We start from the raw sequence: 24,457 nt of genomic DNA, 5'->3' as shown, positions 1-24,457 counted from the left end.
TGTTCTCAAAATTGCAAGATTATATTGCAATTGCATGTAAAGTCAATTTTAAAAATGTTGCAATTCTGACATAAAAAGGCAGAATTGTGAGATTATATCATGCAATTCTGAGAAAAAAATTTTTTCTCACAAATGCAAGTTAATCTCGCAATTCTGACTTTTTCTTGAAAATGTAAGGTAATGTCATGCAATTCTGACTTTTTTTTCTTTCACAAATGTAATTCAATATCGCAATTTAGACTTTTTTTTTTTTTTTAACCAGAATTATGAGTTATAAACTCAAATTGGGAGTTATAAAGTCCAATTTTGAGGGGAAAAAGACTGATATGTTCTCAGAATTGCAAGATTATGTCTCACAGTTCTGACGTAATGGCTCGCAATTGCATGTTATTAAGTAAAAGATAAAAATTTCAGTAGTCAGAATTAAGTTGAGGTGAATGTTTATGTTTACTATATCCAGACGGATTGTGATATATCGTATTTAATTCAGCCTAAACCACATTTTACTACCTGTGTTATCCTAATGACTGTCTACACTTAATCTATGTACACTGTATGATGAATAAATGTCTTACCCATTTTCACTGCACACGTCTGCGGCGTGATGCAGCCACTGTGCTTGTGTTTATACCGCGCCAAGTTTCTGAAGCATCCTAGAACCGACTCTCCGCGCTGCATCGCTAAAGTTATAAGTTATAAAGACGGTATCTCTGACTATCGTCGATACACGATACTATCGTCTATCGGCACAACCCTGCCATCAGCCATCTACTAGATTTATGGTTTCTTAGTTCATTTAACCACTAACTTAATGCAACTGAATTCATGTGCTCAGAATAATGCATAGGCTAAATGTGTGCATACATGGCTTATGTCTAGGTTTTAAATGGTAACAGTATGAAAACATGCAGAAGATTGTAGATGTGTAACCTGGACTTTTGTTTTGCTGTAGGATGGATCAGGAGTTCTACCGCAGACACAGTATGACTGAACTGAAGGACGAGACGGGCTCCAGTAAGACCCTCTCCGCTGCTGCACGCAGATCCTTCTTCCGCAGGAAACAGAAGCACAAACGTAGCAGCTCCAAAGATGGGAAAGACGTTGTAGCCTTGGACGCAATCAGCACAGACTCTATTCCATTCTTAGATGGTGAGGCTCTCCAGTTTCCCATAATGCAGTGCTGCTGAAATTAGCATTTTGATGAGATTGATGTTGAACCCGTTTTGTTTTGTTTTGTTTTGTTTTTTTGGGGACGTGGTTAGACTTTGTGAGTCTGGCCTATCAGAGAGTACAGAAGATTGATTGCACATCTCCCAGACCGGTGCTGATCCTCGGCCCTCTGGTGGATCCGGTTAAAGACATGCTGGTCAAGGAATCCCCAGGGAAATTCAACAGATGTGTGCTTGGTAAATGCCCACTAGTATTTAACTGCAGTGGTATCTTTCTTCATCTTTTGAACGGTTAATGCATTTATTGCATTGAGATTCCTCCTTACTGGCTGTAAGTACTTGTATCTGACTGACTCCACTCTTAAAAGAAATATTTATCAATACATTTTTCAGAGAATAAAAAAGAATAATTGAAGACATTGCAGGCATTTTAGTTGGCCAGTTGATTGCTGCTGTTTACTACAGTTACAGCTTTCTACCATTTCTACCATTCAAAAGTTTCTGAACAGTAAGATTTTTAATGTTTTTTTTAAGAAGTCTCTTTTTCTCAACAAGCCTGCATTTATTTGATCCAAAGTACAGCAAAAACTGTAAAAATTTGAAATACTATTTAAAATAACAGTTTTCTATTTGAATATAAACTCAGCAAAAAAAGAAACGTCCCTTTTTCAACAATAATGTTGTAAAAATCCAAATAACTTTACAGATCTTCATTGTAAAGGGTTTAAACCATGTTTTCCATGCAGGTTCAATTAACCATAATCAATTAATTAACATGCACCTGTGGAATGGTCGTTAAGACCTTAACAGCTTACAGAAAGTAGGCATTTAAGGTCAAAGTTCTAAAAACGCAGGACACCAAAGAGACTTGTCTACTGACTGTGAAAAACACCCAAAGAAAGATGCCCAGGGTCCCTGCTCATCAGCGTGAACGTGCATTAGGCATGCTGCAGGGAGGCATGAGGACTGCTGATGTGGCTAGGGCAATAAATTGCCATGTCCGCACTGTGAGACGCCCAAGACAACGCTACAGGGAGACAGGTAGGACAGCTGATCATCCTCGCAGTGGAAGACCATGTGTAACAACACCTGCACAGGATCGGTACATCCAAATATCACACCTGCGTGACGGGTACAGGATGGCCACAACAACTGCCCGAGTCACACCAGGAACACACAATCCCTCCATCACTGCACAGACTGTCCGCAATAGGCTGAGAGAGGCTGGACTGAGGGCTTGTAGGCCTGTTGTAAGGCAGGTCCTTACCAGACATCACCGCCTATGGGCACAAAACCACCTTCGCTGGACCAGACAGGAGTGGCAAAAAGTGCTCTTCACTGATGAGTCACGGTTTTGTCTCACCAGGGGTGAATGACTGATTCATGTTTATCGTCGAAGGAATGAGCGTTACACCGAGGCCTGTACCCTGGAGCGGGATCGATTTGGAGGTGGGGGGTCCGTCATGGTCTGGGGCGGTATATCACATCACCATCGGACTGAGCTTGTTGTCATTGCAGGCAATCTCAATACCTTGCGGTACAGGGAAGACATCCTCCTCCCTCATGTGGTACCCTTTATGCATGCTCATCCGGACATGATCCTCCAGCAGGACAATGCCACCAGCCATACTGCTCGTTCTGTGCATGAGTTTCTGCATGACAGCAATGTCAGTGTTCTGCCATGGCCAGCGAAGAGCCCGGATCTCAGTCCCATTGAGCACGTCTGGGACCTGTTGGATCGCAGGGTGAGGGCTAGGGCCATTCCCCCCAGAAATGTCCAGGAACTTGCAAGTGCCTTGGTGGAAGAGTGGGGTAACATCTCACAGCAAGAACTGACAAATCTGGTCCAGTCCGTGAGGAGGAGATGCACTGCAGTACTTCAAGCAGCTGGTGGCCACTTTTGATTTTGAGCCTCCCTTCATTCAGGAACACATTATTCTATTTCTGTTAGTCACATGTCTGTGAAACATTTTTTTTTTAAATATCTTATGGTGTTGACTCTTTTAGTGTTCATACAAATATTTACACATTAAGTTTGCTGAAAGTAAAAACAGTTGAAAGTCAGAGGACGTTTCTTTTTTTGCTGAGTTTATTTTAAAATGTAATTTATTCTTGTGATTTCAAAGCTGGATTTTTAGCGTCATTACTCCAGTCACATGATCCTTCAGAAATCATTCTAATATTCTGATTTGCTGCTTAAAAAAACAGTTGTTATTATTATTATTATTATTATGTTGAAAACAGCGTAGAGTAGATTTTTTTCAAATTTCTTTGATTAGAAAGTTCAGAAAGAACCGCATTTATCTGAAATAGAAATCTTTTGTAACATTATAACTTTATCATCACTTTTGATCAGTTTAAAGCATCTTTGCTAAATAAAAGTATTAATTTCTATCATTTCTACCCCCTCAAAGAAATGTTACAAAAGCTTTTTATTTCAGATAAATGCTGATCTTTTGGTCTTTCTATTCATCAAATAATTCTGAAATAAATGTACTCAACTGTTTTAAATGTTGATAATAATGTTAATAAAAATACTTTTTGAACAGCAAATCAGCATATTAGAATAATTTCTGAAGGATCATGTGACACTGAAGACTTGAGTAATGATGCTGAAAATTTAGCTTTGATCACAGGAATAAATTACATTTTTAAATATATTCAAATAAAAAGCAGTTATTTTAAATAGTAAAAGTTTCAAAATTTCAAAAGTTTACTGTTTTTGCTGTACTCGAATGCAGCCTAGATGGTGATTCCAGTTCGCATCCGCGAGCATATGTGTCTGAAGTGCAGATGCCAATGCGGGGGAGGTGCTTCTGACTCCAGGCAACTTTTACACTGTTGCCACGGGTTATTCTTCAAGTTAATGGGTAGTGGTTTTGCTCTTTTTAATTTTTGGTTTTGTGCTGGTAATCCTATTGGTATATTTTGCATGCTAATGATATGAATCTATCCATTGACGTGATTGGTTACAATGTTTCCCCTAGGTTTACAGCTTTGGGGAGGTGGTGCTGGTACTTTAGCCTACTTTGTGTAATAACGAAAACATTAATTTCAGTGAAAAATATTAAGTCCAAAACTCTCGATTTCAACATTTTGAATTATAGGGCCCTACAATCTTTTGCTTATTTTCAGACATTCTTGTGTTTTAATTTTTTGATAATCAAATGAAAGCATAAACATTTATTTTTAATCAAATGAAAAATAAACCCTTTTATTTTTTGGCAAACAAACAGAGGTTTACTGTTAAAATTATTACATGGAAGAAAAGTTATATTAAGTAAAAAAAAAAGCTTTAATAATAATAGTTTTTTCTGCAATTAAGTGGTTAATCTTGTTGTAATATTTATTTTTTATCAATTAATTGTTGTGTCAATTATTTAAATAGGAATATATAAACATCTACATTATACTGTACAAAAGTAATATAAGACTTATGTAGTTCTGTTACATGTTAAACCGTACTTTTATTTTGACAGGTTGCCGTGAAGTTTCTGTGTGTACATTATGATATGCTGCTAGTTTTCTCAAATGAAACGGTAAAAATGACAAGAAGTGACACTCAGAGCAGCTTTGGAGATTGAGTTTATTTGTTCACGTGAGATTCAAAGGCCAAAAATTACCGGGAAGCGTCACACGCGCTTCAGTATGCGTGTAGTAAAAAAAACGCGTCTGCGCCAGTCATACATACAGAGGCAAACGGAACATGCAGGATTCATATTTAAACGGTCTTTTTGTGTTTCAGTTTTCACAGACATTAGTCCATATCGCGATTCGAATTAAGTGACAGACCAACTTTTGATTTATTCATCCTGAAATCGTCGAATTCCGTGGCATTCCACGCTATAGTAAATTCCGTGATCACGTACATGTTTTCGCGGCGGAGACGTAAACGCGCGACCATGTAGAGAAATGACATGCCGTCGTGTAAAAAGGTAAATAAACTAAGGCTATTTAGTTTGTTTAATAAAATAACAAGGTATAGACGTTTTTCCTGAACACGGAAGTAAGTCCGACTCCTAACTGAAAGAATGCTTCGCATTTCCGGTCTGCATTGTTTCTAGTCAAATTAGGGTATATTCCGAGCTAATAAACTAATGTTAAACCTATTAAAATGTTTTTAAAAAGCACATGGCTCCATAGCGCCATCACTTGGCAATTTCGCAATGACCGTCATTTGTCAGTGCCTCACTTTAATGAGTGTGTAGATGACACGAAGCAGCGGACGCTAGCTACATTAAAAACAGGAAACCGGAACAGAAAAGCATTCAATCTGACGTTAGAATTCGTAATGGCGGCGCTCATCGTTTACTCAGGAAAAAGGTCTATAGACCTGTTCTATAGGAAAGGTAACCTTAAATGACTTCTATTGTGATCTGGCGCTATATCGAAAATAAAATGAACTTGACAGGCCGCCCCCCCCTAAAATAATGGCAGGGGAAACACTGGGTTATTGAATTTTGTACAGCCTTTGGGGAACCACAGGAGAAAATACTAAACAATGGTTTTAATTAATGAATTGGCACATGGTCCGTCTAAAAGCATATTAAAAACACCACATAGACAAATAAACAACCTAAAAAAAGCTTGATTTTCACTACAGGGGGACTTTAAATTGCATGTCAGTAAATTGTGGTAACAAAATTGATCTCTAGTAACTGGAAATTTCACTGGGGTTGTGAAAACTGGTAGTAATAATCATTAGTGTTGGACAAATGAGACTGGTTCACCCTAACGATGGTGTTGAATATGAGTGAGCTGACCTTTATTTGTTCTGCTCATCCAGAGGTGATGAAGGCTTCCCAGCAGGCCATCGAGCGCGGAGTGAAAGACTTTCTCTTCATCGACTACAAACGGAGGAGTGGCCATTTTGATGTGACTACAGTTGCGTCCATCAAGGAGATCACAGACAAGGTTGGTCCACACCTCTGCTAAACACTTCTCAATCAATTTCTTAAATACATATATCTTATAATTAGATGAAGATCAAGAGCTAAGGTTGATGTTTGTTGACTGTGCTTGCAGGATTGCTGTCAGTAAGCTCTTGTTTCTCTGTCGCTCATGCTGTATATGTGTAACATGACTCAGACCTGTTCTGTGCTGTGTCGTTCTCTCTCTCGTAGGACTGTCACTGTTTGCTTGACATTGCACCTCACGCTATCGAACGGCTTCACAGCGTTCACATTTACCCAATCGTCATTTTCATTCGCTACAAAAACGCAAAGCAGATAAAGTAAGTGTCCACATCCCTCTTCACAAGAATATTTCAGCAAGCCAGCTGAGCTCTTGGGTGTCCTTGCGAGACCCATCCAAACACACACTCTCACACACTCACTCTGTTTAAGGCACATTTGTACGCCAAGAAGTTCCTGTGCGCTCCCTTAGGGCCCTGGAGACATTTGGGAAATGGAAAGCAGTTTTACTGTGTAGGCTGCATTTGACTTGGAAGAACTGCTGTTAAATGTATGAATATCTTGGCTCGCTTTTGCCATAACGTTTCATAGATATAGGAGAAGATATACGACCGCATAGACAGCCGCTTCAGTCTTTCTGTGTGTGAAGACTGCTTTGCGAGATCCCCTGCCCAGTTTAACAGACGAGGCAAATGAAAGCCGCCTCTAGAGCGTTAATATGCATATCACGGGTTCACAGCATACTGTACTGATAGCTCTCTAGGGGTGTGAGACTTAAAAGGACAATAAATCCCAGCTTTATTCTCCTGATAGCGCTGCATAACTGTGCCTTTAGGTCTCCTCAGCGCTTCCGTGTGGATTTGCGAGAGCGCTAATGGTGCGCAGTCGTCCCAACAGAGGTTTTTAAATTGGTGATTTCCCAGAAGGATTGGAAAATCAAGCCCGCACTCGATCACTATGGGGATTAATGCAGGTCGTCTTTGACCTGCTGACTAGCACCTACTTAATATAAAGGCAGCTCGAGTTAATCAGTCCTGCTCTCATTAGCACTCAGGATCATGGCATCACGTCATGTACAGTGACTTAATAGGCTCTTGCGTTTCTTGAAAGGCTTTCTATGAAAACTCGCATATACCTGGGCTGGTTGGTATATTAAATATTTAGATGTCTACCAGGATTCTGGATTAATATAAAATAAAGCAATTAATGTAAGTCAAAAGATTTTGAAGTCTCTTCTGCTCACCAAGCCTGCATTTGTTTGATCCAACGTAAAGCAAAAACTGTACAATTTTTAAATATTTTTATTATTTAAAAAGTATTAATTTCTATAATTTCTTTTCCAAAAAAAAAAGATACTGACTCCAAGTTTATTTAACATCCCTGTTAAATAAAATAATTAATTTGTTTAATTTCTTTTCCAAAAAAAAAAAAAAAAAGTTTTGAATGGTATAATGTATAATGTTACAAAAGCTTTTTATTTCATATAAATGCTAATCTTTGGATCTTTTTTTATCAAAGAATCCTGAAAAAAAATGTACTCAACTGTTTTAAATATTGATAATAATAGTATTAATAAAAAATGTTTCTTGAACAGCAAATCAGCATATTAGAATGATTTCTGAAAGATCGTGTGCCACTAAAGACTGGAGTAATGATGAACTGGAATAATGAAAATGTAGCTTTGATCACAGGAATAAATTACATTTTAAAATATATTCAAATATAAAGCAGTTATTTTAAATGGTAAAAATATTTCACAATATTTCTGCTTTTCCTGTGTTTTGGATCAAATAAATGCAGGCTTGATGGGTTTTTACATAGACTTCCTTTATAAGATACCTATATTTTTTTTACTTTTATTTTGTAATTTTATTTGTAATACAAAAAAATGTTGTGCAAATGAAGTTGTTACAACCCGAAGTCTAGGGGTTAGATGCGCGTGAATATGAGTGACGGGATTCCAGATACAACAGATCACCAAAACACAAAATCATAAAGTTAAATCATTTATTAGTGAAAAATAGATAAATAGATATTCGTAAAAAATAGAAACAAAATATATGTATAAAAAAAAATGGAGCAATGGTTTCAGGGTGACCCAAGGCCAAAATAACAAACAAAACCCACTAAGAAAATAAATCATGTAAATAACCTGTAAATAAAGAAAATAAAATTACAGATAACTTCCCTTCCTCCCTAAACAGAAACACATCACAAAGGTAGTTCAAAAATAAAGGGGCAGGTCACCCCTACGCTCCAAGATCTCAAACAACCTAAACAAATGTCCTCCAAAACAGACTAGTGTTTGGTTCGTAACTCGAACCACAGAATAGTTCTTATACAATATACATTAACAGAATACGGACACTAAACTAAACAAATCAAAAGAAAACAATCAGTGATCCGTTGTAGCACCGGAATCCGGAGCTCCACACGCCTCGACGCACACGCTTAGAATGAGCTCGCCATGTTTCGAAAACACCGCCCTTTTATCAGCTGGCTCCAAGTTCACCAACCAGATGGTCCATTGCTACGCCAATAGGCTACCTGTACACACACATACACACAAGCACATACACATAGCAAATCGCGCAGATGCGAGGATCATAACAGAAGTTAAAAATATTGTATTTCATTTTTTATTTTATTTTGGATCTCTTTTTTTTTTTTCTTAGGCCCATTTAACACACAATGACACAGACGACACCTGTCACAGCCGGGTGTTTACATAGACGTTCAGTTGTTTTGCCCTGCAGGAATCCATTTCTCAAGGGAGCTGCACACTTTTACTCAGTTTTAGTATTTCACAGCTGATGTCTTCATTTTACAAGCGTTTTATTATGCACCCGTCCAAAATGTTGCTGCTTGGAACACGTTTGTCTCAGAAGAACAATGTCAATGTGCCAGTTTAATCTTGTAATGTCATTATGTGTGAAGTCTGAATGACTGTTCTGTTTCCCCGTGCAGAGAGCAGAAGGATCCAGTTTATCTGCGGGATAAAGTCTCTCAAAAACATTCCAAGGAGCAGTTTGAGATTGCACAGAAGATAGAACAGGAGTATAGCAAATTTTTCACAGGTTCGCTATTCTTATCTGCCTCTGGTACAAATCTGTTTAAAAATATGACACCATGGTTATTTTATTTATTTATATTTTACATTCATATTCACTAAATATGTGACCCTGGATCACAAAACCAGATTCATACACCATCTGAAAGCTAAAAATAAATAAGCTTTCCATTGATGCATGGTTTGTTAGGATAAGACAATATTTGGCCAAGATCCAGAAAATCTGGAATCTGGAGGGTGCAAAAAAATCTAAATATTAAGAAAATAGCCTTTAAAGTTCTTAGCAATGCATATTACTAATCAAAAATTTAATTTTGATATACAGTCGAGCCCGAAATTATTCATACCCCTGGCAAATTCTGACTTTTATTCAACCAGCAAGTTTTTTTTTTTTTTTTTTTTATTAGAAATGACACAGGCGTCTCCCAGAAGATAAAAAGACGATGTACAAAAGGCATCGTTGTAGAAAAAATTATTACTCATCTTTTATTTACATTTGAACAAAAGTGGCATGTCCAAAATTATTCATGCCCTTCTCAATAATCAATAGAAAAGCCTTTATTGGCTATTACAGGAATCAAGCGCTTCCTATAATTGCCGACCAGTTTTTTGCATGTCTCCACTGGTATTTTTGCCCATTTATGTTTAGCGATGAGCTCCAACTCTTTCAGGTTGGAGGGTTTTCTTGCCATCATCCTGATCTTTAGCTCCCTCCACAGATTCTCAATTGGATTTAAGTCAGGACTCTGGCTGGGCCACTGCAAAATGTTAATGTTTTTGTCTGCTAACCATTTCTTCACCACTTTTTCTGTGTGTTTTGGGTCGTTGTCATGCTGAAATGTCCACTGGTGCCCAAGGCCAAGTTTCTCTGCAGACTGCCTGATGTTGTTGTTGAGAATTTTGATGTATTGCTCCTTTTTCATGGTGCCGTTTACTGTGATCAGGTTCCCTGGTCCACCGGCTGAAAAAACCCCCCAAAACATTAGTTTCCCACCACCATGTTTGACAGTAGAGATGGTGTTCTTAGGGTTGAAGGCTTCTCCTTTTTTACGCCAAATGAAGGCTACATCATTGTGGCCAAACAATTCAACCATAAAACACAAGACCAGAAGTCTTCTTCTTTGTCCAGATGAGCATTTGCAAGCCAAGCGGGCTTTTGTGTGCCTTATCTGGAGAAGTGGTGTCCTCCTTGGTCTGCGTCCGTGGAACCCAGCGGTGTGCAGTGTCCGTTGGACTGTCTGCCTTGAGATGTTGCCACCAGCAGAGCCCAGATTCATCAGGATGGCCTCGGTGGTGATCCTTGGATTTTTTTTTACCTCTCTCATTGTCCTTCTGGCCAGCACAGGCGTCACTTTTGGCTTCCGACCACATCCTCTGAGATTTTTCACAGTGCGGAACGTTTTTTTGTAATACTTTGCACTGTAGCCGCTGGAACTTCAGAACATTTAGATATGGTCTTATAGCCCTTTCCTGACTTGTGAGCAGCCACAATGCGCAGCCGCAGGTCCTCAGTGAGCTCCTTTGTCTTAGCCATGACTGTCCACAAACCAACAGCAGAGAGCCTCTGTTTTTCACCTGTTGAGTTGATTAAAACAGCTGTTCCCAATGAATCAGGGTAATTAGGATGCTTTAGAACAGCTTGGACTATTTGGAATGGTATAGAACTTTGGATTTTCCCATAGACTGTGACAGTTTGCAAAGGGTATGAATAATTTTGGACATGCCACTTTTTGTTTAAATGTAAATAAAAGCTGAGAAATATTTTTTTCCACAATGATGCCTCTTGTACATCGTCTTATTATCTTTTGGGAGAAGCCTGTGTCATAAATAAATCTGTGTATAAACTGCCTTTTTTAAAGAAAGAAATGAACACTTTTATTCAGCAAGAATGTACTATCAAAACAGTAAAGGCATTTATAATGTTACAAAAGATTTCTGTTTCAAATACATGAAAGCTTGACTCACTGTTGTTTGATGTTTTCTTACAGGTATCGTTCAAGGAGGCACCTTCCCTTACATTTGCACTCAGATCGTGACTATTGTGGATCAGGAACAGAGCAAAGTTCTGTGGACGCCGCTGGGCTCTCCGTAGGGCTCAGAGACTTGCAAACACTAGACTTTATACACAACACACGCAAAGGTACACTAACGTTCAAGCGTCACATTAAGATAGTGATTCTTTTTTATGTTATTAATTGTAACTCTTATTTGTATATGTGTGTGTGAGCGTCTATAAGTGTGTGTGTATGCGGATGCAGGACGATAGCACTGAAGTATTTGTTTGTTTCCTTTGGTCTTCCTGACGGACATGTAAAGTTTTAGCAATGCTGCATTTAAGACACTCGTTTACAGAGCAATCAGTGGGTAAATTGTTTAACGTCTGCCTGAATGTGAAGTTCCCCCCATACAAGCAGCCCTGCACCAAAACGGTATGCGTGACACCCTCCCACGTCCGACATATCAGCTCATCGTTTGTGGCCAAGTAGTGTTGTGTAGATGTAAGCGAGCGTCACTTCGAATGGTAGTGCTTATCTATGGAGCTGAGACAGGTTTCTACGGGCCAAATGGAAGTGCCTTTGGAGATCTACTGAGCGTATGACAATGGCATGAGGTGAAAGCCTGGTATTTAAACAGTAAAACTTCTCCGATTGCACTCCAGGGCTAGACAGACCACTGTGTACTATGAGATTCTCATAGCAGAGCTTATATTTAAAGAGAATATCCCACGTAACACTTGTACTCGTGCATACGAACTAAAGTACGTGAGCACATGTATGCGTATGTATGCAATTTCAGCGAAATATATAGAAATATATTTACTGTATTTTTACTAGGCGAGTGTGACGGAGTGTCACGTCTTAGCAAATATTAGCATGTTTGTGTGCGTGCGAGAGAGAGAGCGAATGCACGTTTCCGTTTGTGTATGTTTGTCAGTCACTTTTATATGTACTACACACTAAAAAACAAACAAACAAACAAAAAAATCACGAAAAGAAAAGTTGCAGGGTAAGCCTGAAATGGTTTTCTTAAATCTGTTTAAATGTTAGTGGTTTTTCATTGCTATTTAATTATTGTTTTTTATTATTATTATTATTATTATTCAAGAGGCATGTTATGTCTCATGCAGACCAGTAGCCCCGTTAATGTTGTGCCAAAAACATGTCCTTTTCTTTGGTTTTTCTGTTTTGCACTTCCAACGTTCTGAACCCTAAACAAATGACTGTTTGTAGGTTTCCAATAGAATGGAAATAGGTACTATAATTTTTACTGTAAAATAATATTCATGTGTATTCATTCACTCCGTACATTTCATTAACTGCCTTTTTTTAAAGAAAAAAGAGAAACACTACATAAAAAGGGATTTCTTATCACTTTTTTTTTTTCACAGCACCAGAAGATATCTGTTCATTGGTTTGAAATTAGACTTTTAAGTTAATCTAACGCCTAACTATTATTCTGAATAGCTAGCGTACGGTTACACGAGGGATTCATCGCCACCGAGTATTAAGAATGGTTAAAACGCAGGTACTGTTTCCATTGGGATTTCTTTTATTCTAAAAGAATGTGATTTGTATGAAAACGTCATTAATGCGAGAATAAAAGTCATTTTCTGTATCTCACAATGTCATTAAATGAATCTCGATGGTGTGTGTGTGTTTGATTGATGGGTGTATTCATTGTGCTGCGGGCTGAGATCTCCATCATATTATGGGTGTCATACAGCTGCTTCCGCAGCGCCGGTTGCATCTACGGCAGATTGACACGTGCTGTAATTGAGTGTGGAGCTGTCTTATTTGTTGCTCCTCCTTGAAGCTGATGCACTGCGTCTAACCATGGGGAAGATATGGTGTTAATTACTAGAACTAAGGTGAGCTCTTAAACAATGGCTGCGGCTGTACGACTGTCAGCTGCTGTTTGGGGTGGATGGGGCTGTTAAAACTGATTCTGTATGACGTGATGTGATATTTTCTGCAAAAAAAAAATCTTGTCAAAGAAGTTTAAGCAGACCATCAGCTGACCGAGGAGAACACAGTGCTGCCATTTTCCTTGATGGCAGTGAAAAACACTGGTGAAGGCTCTGTAGCTTTGTATTTCTGAATTATTCGTTATGCTAGTATAGACAGACAGACAGAGAGCGATGTAAAGACAGATATTGTAGATAGACAGAGATATGATGTAAACAGATAGGTGAGGATATAGATGTAGCTATAGACAGACGGATGGATGTAAGTATAGATGGACAGAGGTAGAAAAAGAGACAAATGTATACTGCCCTCCAAAGGCAAAATGCAGTAACTACGCCAACACTGAAACTGAGAAAAATGCCTTTAAAGTTTTTACGCCAGCTAGTCAAACATGTTGACACTCTTGTTTCTCTCAGAAAATTGAAACCAGGAGACTTTGCCACAAGACAATACAGTTGTCACAAAGTCCATTTTAAGCCTTAACTCAATTTTGACCAAATGTGTAGTTACTGCGCTTTGCCTTTGGAGGGCAGTATAGACCGAATCCTTGTCTATATCCTTCTATGTTTATTTCTATATCTAGATAGATGGATAGACAGTTCTGTCGTTCTATCTATCTTACAATATCTATCCATCTTGCACTATGGAGAGTAAATAATAGAACAATAGATATTGTAGGAGATATATGTAGATACTGTAAGATGGATAGAACGAACGAGATGGATATTGTAAGACAGATGGATAGAACATTAGATAAATAGATTATAAATAGATATTGTAAGAGATATTGATAGATGGATAGACAGTGCAAGATGGATAGATAGATAGATATTGTAAGATAGATAGAACGACAGAACTATGGAGAGTAAATGATAGAATGATAGATATTGTAGGAGATATATGTATAGATACTGTAAGATGGATAGAACAATAGATAAATAGATATTGATAGATGGATGGATAGATATACATAGAACTATAGATAAATAGAACAAATGAATGATAGAACAATAGGTAGATATTGTTAAATATACAGATGGTTAGATAGATATTGTAAGATGGATAGAACCAGAATAAATGAGAACTAAATATAAGCGATAGAACAAAAGAAATGGATAGATATACATAGAACTATAGATAAAAAAGAACAAAGGAATAGAACGATAGGTAGATATTGTAAGATAGATGTATATGGAAAGATAGATAGTTATTGTAACAGATAGAGTGGGCAACATAACAATAGATATTGTAAGATGGATAGATATAGAATGGAAGAACGATAGAGTGAACGATAGATATTGTAAAATGGATAGATATTGTAAGACAGGTAGATAGATATAGATTGAACAATAGATAAATAGAACAAACGACAGAGCGAACAACAATAGATGGATATTGTAAAATAGATATTGTAAGATGGATAGATATTGTAAAAGAGATAGGTATTGTAAGATAGATATAGAACGAACAAATGAGAGAGATATTGTAAGATAGATGGGTAGATACTGTCAGATATATTGTGAGATGGAAAGATATTGTAAGAATATTTGATAAATATATTGTTAGAACGATAAATAGACATACATTGTAAAATGAATAGAACGAATGAGATGGATACATATTGTAAGATGTAAGATGTTGATAGAATGATAAATAGAACCAATGAATGATAGATAGAAAGATATGTACATATTGATAGATACTGTAAGAGACAATTATTGTAAGAGTGATAGACATTGTAAGATAGATATTGTAAGATGGATAGGTATGGTAAGATGCATATTGAACGAACAAACGACTGAATAATTAATGGATATTGTAAAGATAGATGGATAGATATCGTAAGATAGATGTTCGTGATAAACAGATCATTATTGTAAAATGGATATATATTGTAAGATAGAACGAATAAATGAATGACAGATAGATAGACGTAAGATGGATAGAACAAGTGAGGTGGATACATATTGTAAGATCGATATTGATAGATAACAAGAACAAATAAATGATAGAAAACTAGGTAAATATTGTACGATAGATACTGTAAGATAGATATTGTAAGAGAGACATTGTAAAATAGAGAGCGAGAGAGCAGGCAACAGAACAATAGATATTGTAAGATAGATAGTTCGGGCAACAAAATGATAGATATTGCAAAATGGATAGATATTGTAAGATAGATAGGTAGATATATAGATATTGTTAGATAAACATATAGATATTGCAAAATGGAATGAATGAGCGAACAACAGAGATATTGTAAGAGATTGATAGATACAGACAGACAGACATTGTAAAATGGATAAAACGAACAAGATAAATATAGAACGAATGAGATGGATACATATTCTAAGACAGATATTAATAGATGAATACTGTAAGATAGATATTGTAAGACAGATAGATGTAGGTATAGATGGATGTAGATATAGATAAACAGATGTAGAGATAGATGGATGTAAATAGATGTAGATACAGAGAGATAACAATATAGATGGATGTAGATATAGATACAAACTTGATATAGATATCAAATTTTAAGATAATGTACTATGAACTGTCATCTATTCATGAAATTAACAATTTAATAAATGGTGTAATATAGTTGTTAATTTTTATCTCAAACTAGAGAATGCATTATGACAAATTTACTTTTTATTGTGAAGTATTTAGAGTGCATAAACAACATTTTTTCTTTTGGTGAACTATTATTTTTAATTTGACCTGTTTAAATCATTTAACCTCAACTGTCCATTAGCCTCCACTATTCCACAACTTCACATTTCAAGTGTGTACTATAACGATGCTATAATGAAACACACGCATCTCATTAATTCACATATTTACATATTCGCAGCAAAGCCTGCCACTTGCACATTAATCGTTTGTGAAACAAGCTTTAAAAACTGTAGCCAAAGACTTAATTATCATAATATGCTGCTTTAAAGAGACATTGAATAATAGTGTGCTTCCAGCCACACATTCCTTCTTGTTTCCAACTGCCCTTCAAACAAGAAAGAAGAGTCATCAGGTAAGCCCCAGCAAACATTCTCCTGACAGAGAGGTCACTGGCTGTTCGACAGCACATTTCCTTAGTCAGGGATTAGTGTGGTGTGTAACGCTGAAGATGCCCTCGGCCATGCCAGCGCTGATTATCACAGTTCAGTCGTGAGAAGTCAAAGCTCCACCCCCAAGCGCGTCCTCATTTGGCTCATGCTGATTTGTTGTCCTGAGCTCCCTCTCCAAACTAAACTGCGCTCAGCCATGGGAAGCCCTAAGAATGCCTCCTAGGCTTCACCCTTAAAGCAAAACGTCCTTCAAGTCCCCTTCCTCTTCTTTTAGAAAGGGTTGTGTCTCCAGCTAGGGTATCTGTTTCAAGACAGCTGCTGGTAGCTCTTCTGAACTTAAGAAGTAGTACTAGAACCACTCAGGTTAACCATGAAACCATGAAAAAAAAAAAAGCTATATTTTTACAATAAAAGCTTTTCCAGCAAATTCCTGTGGGTTTTTGGAGCTTTGCATCCGTCAGCTATGCTGCTGTTTCACACTGCTCTCGCAGGAACCGGTTCTTTAGCCCTCTAAGCTGACAGCTGGCCACGTTTTCCAGGAAGATGACCAGTTGTGGATCCTATTGCCCTCCATAAATAACACCACTGAAGCCGGTCTGCAAGATCCAGACCCTACCAACTGGTGGCCTACTAGGACAGACGGCTATCTCTAGAAGGTCTACTCACACAATACAACTCTAAAGGAGAAGGATCGAATATGTTGCCAACATAACATGCACACAAACATAAGGACACATAATGAGATAAAAATAAACTCTTTGATTGTTTTTTGATAGTGGAAGTAATTTCTCACGTCTATTGGGTTGATCTTGTCATGGTGTAACCCTGAAACTAGAGCTATTGAGAAACCCCATGTGGCATAAATGTCAAATCACCAAGCTCTGTTTTCACACTAAACTTGCACTTCTGCTGTCGTCCAGTAGGAGGAGAAGTAACAGATGCTGTTTGAAGCTGAATTTGCTGCTCAGTGACTGCGTGGTGAGAACAAAATGGAAATCTGAATAAAAATGCACTTCTGTTGATATGACTATAGACCAGCTTACAGTGCGCCACTTGACAACCATCAACATTCAGTTTCAGCTGCTATTTTGGTTAAGTAATAGCATCTCTCAGACAGTAAATCATATCCATAAAAATCAAAGATGTCAGTAAATCTCTTTTACACCTCATTCGGTTTTATCTCTCTTTATATGACTTGTTTTTGGGTCTTATTTCATAGCCTGTCAAGTACAGGTACAGTTTAGCTTGTCATCTGTCTCAAGTATCTGAATAACAACAACAACACCAACAATACTACTACTACTGCTACTAATAAAGAAGCTCAGCCTTTATATGTTATAGTTTATCATTAATATTTATACAGTGAAATTCAGCAAGCTATCTTAAGACCACTCAACAGGTTCCCAATCGCTTATCACTTATCCTTGACCTTGGGGGAAACAGCTTAGACCTCAATGGTGAAACCACGACCAAATTACAGAGACAAACACGAGGATAAACATGTTGATGTGTAATGAAGCATCAAATGACATCTGAACGCACAGGACACACTGTGCCTTTGACCTTATAGGATTTGCTTCACTTCACAAAGATCGGTCTTGCCACGTATGCTGCAGTACACTTCAAATAAAGTGAGGTGAATTCATTTAGAGATCTAACCCACAAATATGTAGCTTTCAGATACTGTAAAATAGAGATGGAATTGTTGAATAAAGTCGTTATTTGTGTTTCATTCTTGTAGCTTCATGAAATTAAGGTTGAACCACTGATGTCACATGGACTATTTTAATGATGTCCTTACTAACTTTCTGGGCCTTGAACGTGGTTGCATTGCTGTCTATGCGGGGTCAGAAAGCTCTCAGATTTCATCAAAAATATCTTAATTTGTGTTTCGAAGATGAACAAATTGTCATTTTACAGCCACACTGCGTTTCTTTTAGCCCTCTGGCAGTTAACGGCAAGTTGTATGTCGATTCTTTAATTAAAATATGGAAGTTTGGCTTTGGCTACCAATGTTTACAGATCATTTTATGATAATCTTACCTTCATCATCATCTTGTGATATATCTTTACTCACTAGCGTGCAGGTGTGGTAAATTGAAAACCTGGAGTGGAATTACGCCAGAGTGATTACAGAACATTTTGCGTGAAAAAGGAGAATATCTGGCTCCAATCCACTCACATATACGATTTCAGACTGGTTTTCAGTCGGCGCGTTGGGAGTGTTTTCACGACACGTCATCAATTGGCCATACTGGTGACACGGAATGTAAACAATGCCACTGAACCAATGAAACACGTTGATTATTGCTGCTGAAAATGGTCAATTATTGCCATGTTTTGGCCTGTACCAATTGGTCAGACCAGGAAAAACATTTGAAATACCGGTACTATAGAGTGCCAAAAGTTATAACAAATCAAGGAGAAGAGTGCAAAAAAACTGTCTGAGGAACAAAAGGCGTTTGTGGTTGGCCAAACTGAACCAGGATTTCCAGGGCAAGAATCTTGACAACATTCGCGGATGTTCTTATCATTTCCAGTCAGGTAAGTGAAATATTAGGCTAATATCTTAATTACTGCTTGTATGTATCTTTACCACCTGTTAACTTTAGTTTGTCAAAATATTGCAGGCTTTCCTGCTTAGTAAGTCCTTCTCTACATGATTTAGCAGCTTGAACAAATTTCCCCCCAAGATTTAGACAGCATAAATTAGCAGAAAAACATATTCAGTAGTACATTAACCATGCAATCCATGCTCTTGTTTACATCTGAGTATTTCGTATCGCAAGAGCAGTATGTGAAATATTTGGACAATCCTGCTAATATTCTTTACAACAGATTAGAAGTGTGATATTGCTTAAATATAGAATATCTAAGTCCAATGTATTAGGCTTTTGGTAAGCTCATCTCTTTAAAAAAAGTCGCAAACAAATCAAGAATGGGAAAAGTATGTCTAGTGTAAGGTATTAGGCTATATATGTATTGTAAACATTATTGATCTGTGTGGTTTTTAAATATATATTTATAAAGATGCTCGGTAATGTTGAGGCGTTTAATACAAAATATGTCCGTATGCTCTGTTTGGAGCGCATCGACCATCTTCATTATAAGGGGTTAGCTCCGCCCACCTACCTGTAAATCTCCCCAACAATCTGTGGAGCAGATCTGACGGACTGCCTGGATCAGCTGAGGAAAGTGAATGGGGACAGCGACATGTCATTGAGAGCGGAATAATCGCCGAAACGCCGATATTTGAACGGGTTCTTCCACCGAGCCTCGCAAGACTACAAAGAGCAGCTTGGTTCTCAGCTGAATAGCTTCGAAGACATTGATTAAGTTGGCGTTTATGAGAGAAATATCGATTAGACGCCGCTGAGGCGACGCTGTCACTGGATGGACGACAGAGAGCTTGGACGTACACAAGCCGCCTGAAGAGACAAGCCGTTCGTCCGCGTTTCTCTCACGAATCCTCTCGCTTTCTCTCTGATAACAACGCAGACCACACGAATATTGCTTTTAGACTCCATTTTATTTTAAAGATATGGAAAAAGACGAGGAAAACCCTTCAAAATGAAAACATGAAGTCGTCATTAATGCGGATTTAAATGCCTCGCGCTGAGGGCAACGGACGCGCGATTTCTCCTCACGCTCTCCAAGCTGCTGCATTTCTCGCACAAAAATATAATTCACGCTGAGCAGACGTGGATAGAAAAACAGAGACGAAAGGAGAGGGATATTTGAAGCAATATGGCTGATGGCTGGGGTTGGGGGCGCTGGCAGGAGCTCTCCAAAGCTTCATCTCAATGCTAGCTGTGGCAGATGGCAACGGTTCCTATGGCAGAAGCTCTAGAATGAGTAATAATTTCAATTTTAATAAAAACCCGGACTCTTCTGTCTCTATATCGAAGATGGACCTGATCATCCCGTTCTCAGCAGACGTACCCTGTGACAACAATGGTCAGCGCATGTGGTGGGCTTTCCTCGCCTCATCCATGGTGACGTTCTTCGGGGGTCTCTTCATCATCCTCCTGTGGAGGACCCTCAAGTACCTGTGGACTGTCTGCTGCCATTGCAACATCAAAAGCAAGGTAACGCAAGCCCTTTCCCCTCTCCAAGAAAAGCAACATTCGCTTGAATTAAATGGTCGTGTTACCTTTGTGCATTGGTAGTATCTTAATAACCAAGTGGCATTTGGATGGCAGAGAGTTGGCATTGATAGAAGTGATTCATTGTGAGTAATACACTGGATCTGCATGACAATATTGCAGCAAGCACTCAGTCTGAAAAAAAAAAAGATGCACACAGCCCAAAACATCTCAGTATTTGTACATTTAATGAAATTTTAATTAAGAGATTCATATATAATGTCTACAAATAAAAGCCTTTCATATAGGCCTTATATTTGAATGATCTTTTATTTTGTTTTATCCTTGTTGGTGATTTGTTGATGGATTAAAATGGTTGATAGGTGCCAAATTCAGAGAATACACTAGATTTGAATCAGGAATTAGAGATGTGTGTAGATGTTTACGCAATTAGTAACCAGGTAATCCGTTTAAACAGTTACTAGATTTCCTCTGTAACCTTGTAAACAAGGCGTTTAGACACAAGATGACTGTCTAGTAGTCATGTAGGAACTTGTATGCATTAAACATAATCTTTGTTACTTTAGCTAGTGGTTTGTTGCTTGCTTATCTGAAGCATATATCAGCCTTTTAAAAATATGTGACCCTGGACCACAAAATCTGTCATAAGGGTAGTTTTTTTTTGTAAATAAATAAGATTTTGTAATAAATGAGACTTGGCCGAGATACAACTATTTGAGAATCTGAGAAAAAAATCTAAATATTGAGAAAATCACCTTTAAAGTTGGCCAAATGAAGTTCTTAGCAATGCATATCACTAATCAAAAATTAAGTTTCGATGTGTTTACGGTAGGAAATTGACAAAATATTCTCATAGAACATGATCTTTATTTAATATCCTAATGAGTTTTAACATAAAATAACAATGGATAATTTTGATCCATGCCATGTATTGTTGGCTATTGCTACAAATATACCTGACTGGTTTTGTGGTCCAGGGTTACAAATATGATTCATTAAGTGCAATGAAATTAATAGCAAGCCAGCACATTATTATAGAGCTCGGTCATGTAGGGCCACAGATTATCTAACTAACAGCCACCATCAGCTACAAACACTAGTGTTTGATTTTCATAGGAATCTAGTCTAGACCTGTTGCTTGCAAATGTATAAAATATGGGATTCTATTCTTCACATCCATTCAATTTGATAGTAATGTGATGGCTTCCATTAGGCACTCAAAATGGACTCGGCGGGAGTGTGCGATTGCAGCAAAATTGTGGCTTATCTTCTGCGTATCCATCATCTTTGACGGATTGGCTGCGATCCAATGTAAATGGAAAAGTGTTATTCACTTCTCTAGAGATATAAAAAAAGGGCCGAAGCTTCATTTTGGCTGCTTCATGTGGGATTTGAGGAGACAATATCCAACGAGTTATAATTAACCACACGAGGCCTGGATTCAAACATCCAATACACTTTAATCCCTATTAGTATCTACCGACTAAGATATGTGTCTGGGAATGACTTAACAGCAAGATTAGATGGTTTGTTTTCCTGCTAGTTTGTCAACAACCTTGGCTGTGAGCTGTTTAAGCGTTTAAATGGTTGATATGAATGAATTCTGTTCCTTCTCGTTCGGATGAGACTGTGTTGAACTTGTTATTTATTTAAATGAGAAGGGTTAATGACGTCTGTGAAGTCAGCAGTCTTCATTACCATTTAATTACCTACATGTACAAGCGTTCCAGCAAAGCAGGGTCTGTCTGAAACTGACACTGTAGTTCGGCCTCTTCGGATGGAAGTTGTTAAAACACAATCAGGCCTGTGTTTATATCACCTGCTGTTGGGAAGCCTTGATTAAGCCTTGTTGTCTTCTCTGGGATGTGATGTATAAGTAAGAGCCGACTATTTCGCGTTGTCAGTGTTTCTCCACCAGTGGCTGATGACACTGTTGTTGGGCCATTGGGAATGAGTATGTTGTGCCAAGTGATTTCTCACCATATCCCGTTTCCAAGAAGAAATGAAAATGGCGCAGTGGATAATTGTGTGCACTTGATGCGCTTCCTAGTGGAAGGAGACTCTAGAGGGGTGACTTTGTGGACGGGTATTGACACTCTGTTGCAAGGGGAACATGCTTGTTAGAAGCATTAAGAGACTGAAACGTTATCCCCCGTGCAGCTGACTGCAGACGGCAGGTCTTCCAGGCATAGTGTCAGTAATGGGACGCGCGGCAGAGGCCGGCCATGTTGAGCGAGTGGGTGAGACTGAGAGCGTGCCGTTATATCAGTCATATAGATTGCACCTGGAAAATAAAGACCACACATCATCTTAGAGTTGTTCGCCTGCGCTTCCTGATTCTGTATTAGACTTAGCAGATTGGTTATTTGATGAGTCTCTTCATTGTTCGCTAGGTGATAAGTGCCCCTAGGTGCAGTTGCGACACGGAAGGAATGATGACTTAATGTGAACTCGCTCTCTCTGTCCTCTGTGGCACCTTGCCTGAGGCTTTAGCTGAAACACGTGCTTTAACGCACAGCGTCTATTGAGTCTTATAAGAGCCATTTCTGTCCTTTTTAAGGTGGCAAACAGTTTTTTAGTTTTACTGGTAGCAGTAGCAACAGCACTGGCAGTACCAAACAAACTTGTCATCTGTTAGTTGAGCCAAGGAGGTTTGTTGATGCTTTGAAGAAATGTTGGAAGGATCATAAAAATAATAAAAAAAATAGATTAATGCAATTTAATAAAAAATTCCATCAAATCTAATCCTCATGTTTTTATTGAATAATTTAGTTTTTGGACAGTAAGACGTATCTTCTGCTGACCAAGCCTGCATTTATTTAATCTAAAATAAAGCAAAAGCAGTAAATATTGTGAAATATTTTTGCTATTTGAATATATTTTAAAATGCAATTTATTCCTGTGATCAAAGCTAAATTTTCAGCATCATTACTCCAGTCTTCAGTGTCACATGATCCTTCAGAAATCTTTCTAATATTCTGACTTGCTATTCAAGATTTTTTTTATATTAATATTTTAAACAGATTCTTGGATGAATAGAAAGATCCAAAGGTCAGCATTTATATTTTACACAATACCATTCAAAAATTTGGGATCAGTAAGGTTTTTAATGTTTTTTTTTATCGAAGACTCTTTTGCTTATCAAAGTTCCATTTATTTGATAAAAATTCAGTAATATTATTAAATATTATTGCAATTTAAAAAACAGTTTTCTATTTTAATATGCTTTAAAATATGATTTATTTTTGTGACGCAAAGCTGAATTTTCATCAGCCATTACTCCAGTCTTCAATGCTGTTCTTCTGAACTTTCTATTCATTAAAGAAACCTGAAAAAATTCTACTCGGCTGTTTTAAACATAAGAATAATAATTTTTTTTTTTTTTTTTTTTTTTTTATAGCAGCAAATCAAAATATTAGAATGGTTTCTGAAGGATCATGTGACTGGAGTAATGATGCTAAAAAATCAGCTTTGAAATCACAGGAAAAAATAAAATATTATAATATACATAGAAAACAGTTATTTTAAATAGTAAACATATTTCAAAATTGTACTGTTTTGCAGTACTTTGGATCAAATAAATGCAGGCTTGGTGAGCCATAGAGACTTTTTCAAAAAACATTAATTATAAATAAATCTTACTGTCCAAAAACGTTTGACTTCTAGTGTACAATGTATTGCTGTATGTGGTGAAAAACTGTAATAAAACTAATGAAACATTTAATGTAATCTTACAGCGAAATACTGTTAAAGTGAATTCATCTTATAATTTGCAGTGAACTAAAGTCAATAACATTCCCAGAATTCCCTGTTTGATTCTTCACATTTTTAAATCAGTTATGTATATTATGGTTTGTTTTCAAATTCATATTTCATTATACTGGTGTTGTTTGTTATATGATAGTGTTTTGTAGTTATGACAAATATATTAGTATTTACCTTAACTTGAGGAAAAGCTGCTTCAGATGATCTTTTATTCATCAAATGTCTTATCATGTGTATTTATGATGGTTTTCAGTAATATTATAAAGGTACAAAATATATTTTAGTAGTACTAAATATATTATATATGAATAATTAGTTTACTGTAAATTTGATGTTCAGTCTAAAATGTAACTACTGTAAAATTTAAATTCTGGCAACCAAAGCCATTTTTTTTTACTGTA

The 24,457-nt window shown here is 37.3% G+C and overlaps 3 protein-coding genes across 8 annotated transcripts in view; all 3 read left to right on the top strand.

The window, feature by feature from the left end:
- Nucleotides 1-12,800, top strand: part of dlg5a (discs, large homolog 5a (Drosophila)) — an 86,761-nt gene extending 73,961 nt beyond the window's left edge. The window contains exons 29-34 of the mRNA XM_073834649.1: nt 953-1,149; nt 1,263-1,406; nt 5,956-6,083; nt 6,293-6,402; nt 9,050-9,159; nt 11,141-12,800. Coding sequence (XP_073690750.1) covers nt 953-1,149; nt 1,263-1,406; nt 5,956-6,083; nt 6,293-6,402; nt 9,050-9,159; nt 11,141-11,244 — 793 coding nt within the window. The 3' untranslated portion in view covers nt 11,245-12,800. The remainder of the gene's footprint in view (nt 1-952; nt 1,150-1,262; nt 1,407-5,955; nt 6,084-6,292; nt 6,403-9,049; nt 9,160-11,140) is intronic.
- On the top strand, nt 2,072-3,249 carry LOC141325112 (uncharacterized). The gene is made up of 2 exons (XM_073833608.1): nt 2,072-2,514; nt 2,588-3,249. The coding sequence occupies exons 1-2, from the start codon at nt 2,072-2,074 to the stop codon at nt 2,766-2,768; spliced, it is 624 nt and encodes a 207-aa protein (XP_073689709.1). The 3' UTR covers nt 2,769-3,249.
- A 6,594-nt stretch (nt 12,801-19,394) lies between the features above and the next one.
- Nucleotides 19,395-24,457, top strand: part of kcnma1a (potassium large conductance calcium-activated channel, subfamily M, alpha member 1a) — a 275,869-nt gene continuing 270,806 nt past the window's right edge. For all 6 annotated transcript variants that reach the window (XM_073834164.1, XM_073834163.1, XM_073834162.1 and 3 more), the window contains exon 1: nt 19,395-20,273. In XM_073834164.1, coding sequence (XP_073690265.1) covers nt 19,989-20,273 — 285 coding nt within the window. In that variant the 5' untranslated portion in view covers nt 19,395-19,988. The remainder of the gene's footprint in view (nt 20,274-24,457) is intronic.

The sequence above is a fragment of the Garra rufa genome, chromosome 2 (genome assembly GCF_049309525.1).
Source record: "Garra rufa chromosome 2, GarRuf1.0, whole genome shotgun sequence".
Taxonomy (NCBI): Eukaryota; Metazoa; Chordata; class Actinopteri; order Cypriniformes; family Cyprinidae; genus Garra; species Garra rufa.
This window is presented reverse-complemented; position numbering and strand designations above follow the sequence as displayed.

Bases quoted from the DNA above. Each gene is read 5' to 3' on its own strand.
- LOC141325112 (XM_073833608.1), top strand. From the start codon at position 2,072: ATGCCCAGGGTCCCTGCTCATCAGCGTGAACGTGCATTAGGCATGCTG. The intron at 2,515-2,587 runs GTCACGGTTTTG...CGTTACACCGAG, and splicing joins AAAGTGCTCTTCACTGATGA to GCCTGTACCCTGGAGCGGGA.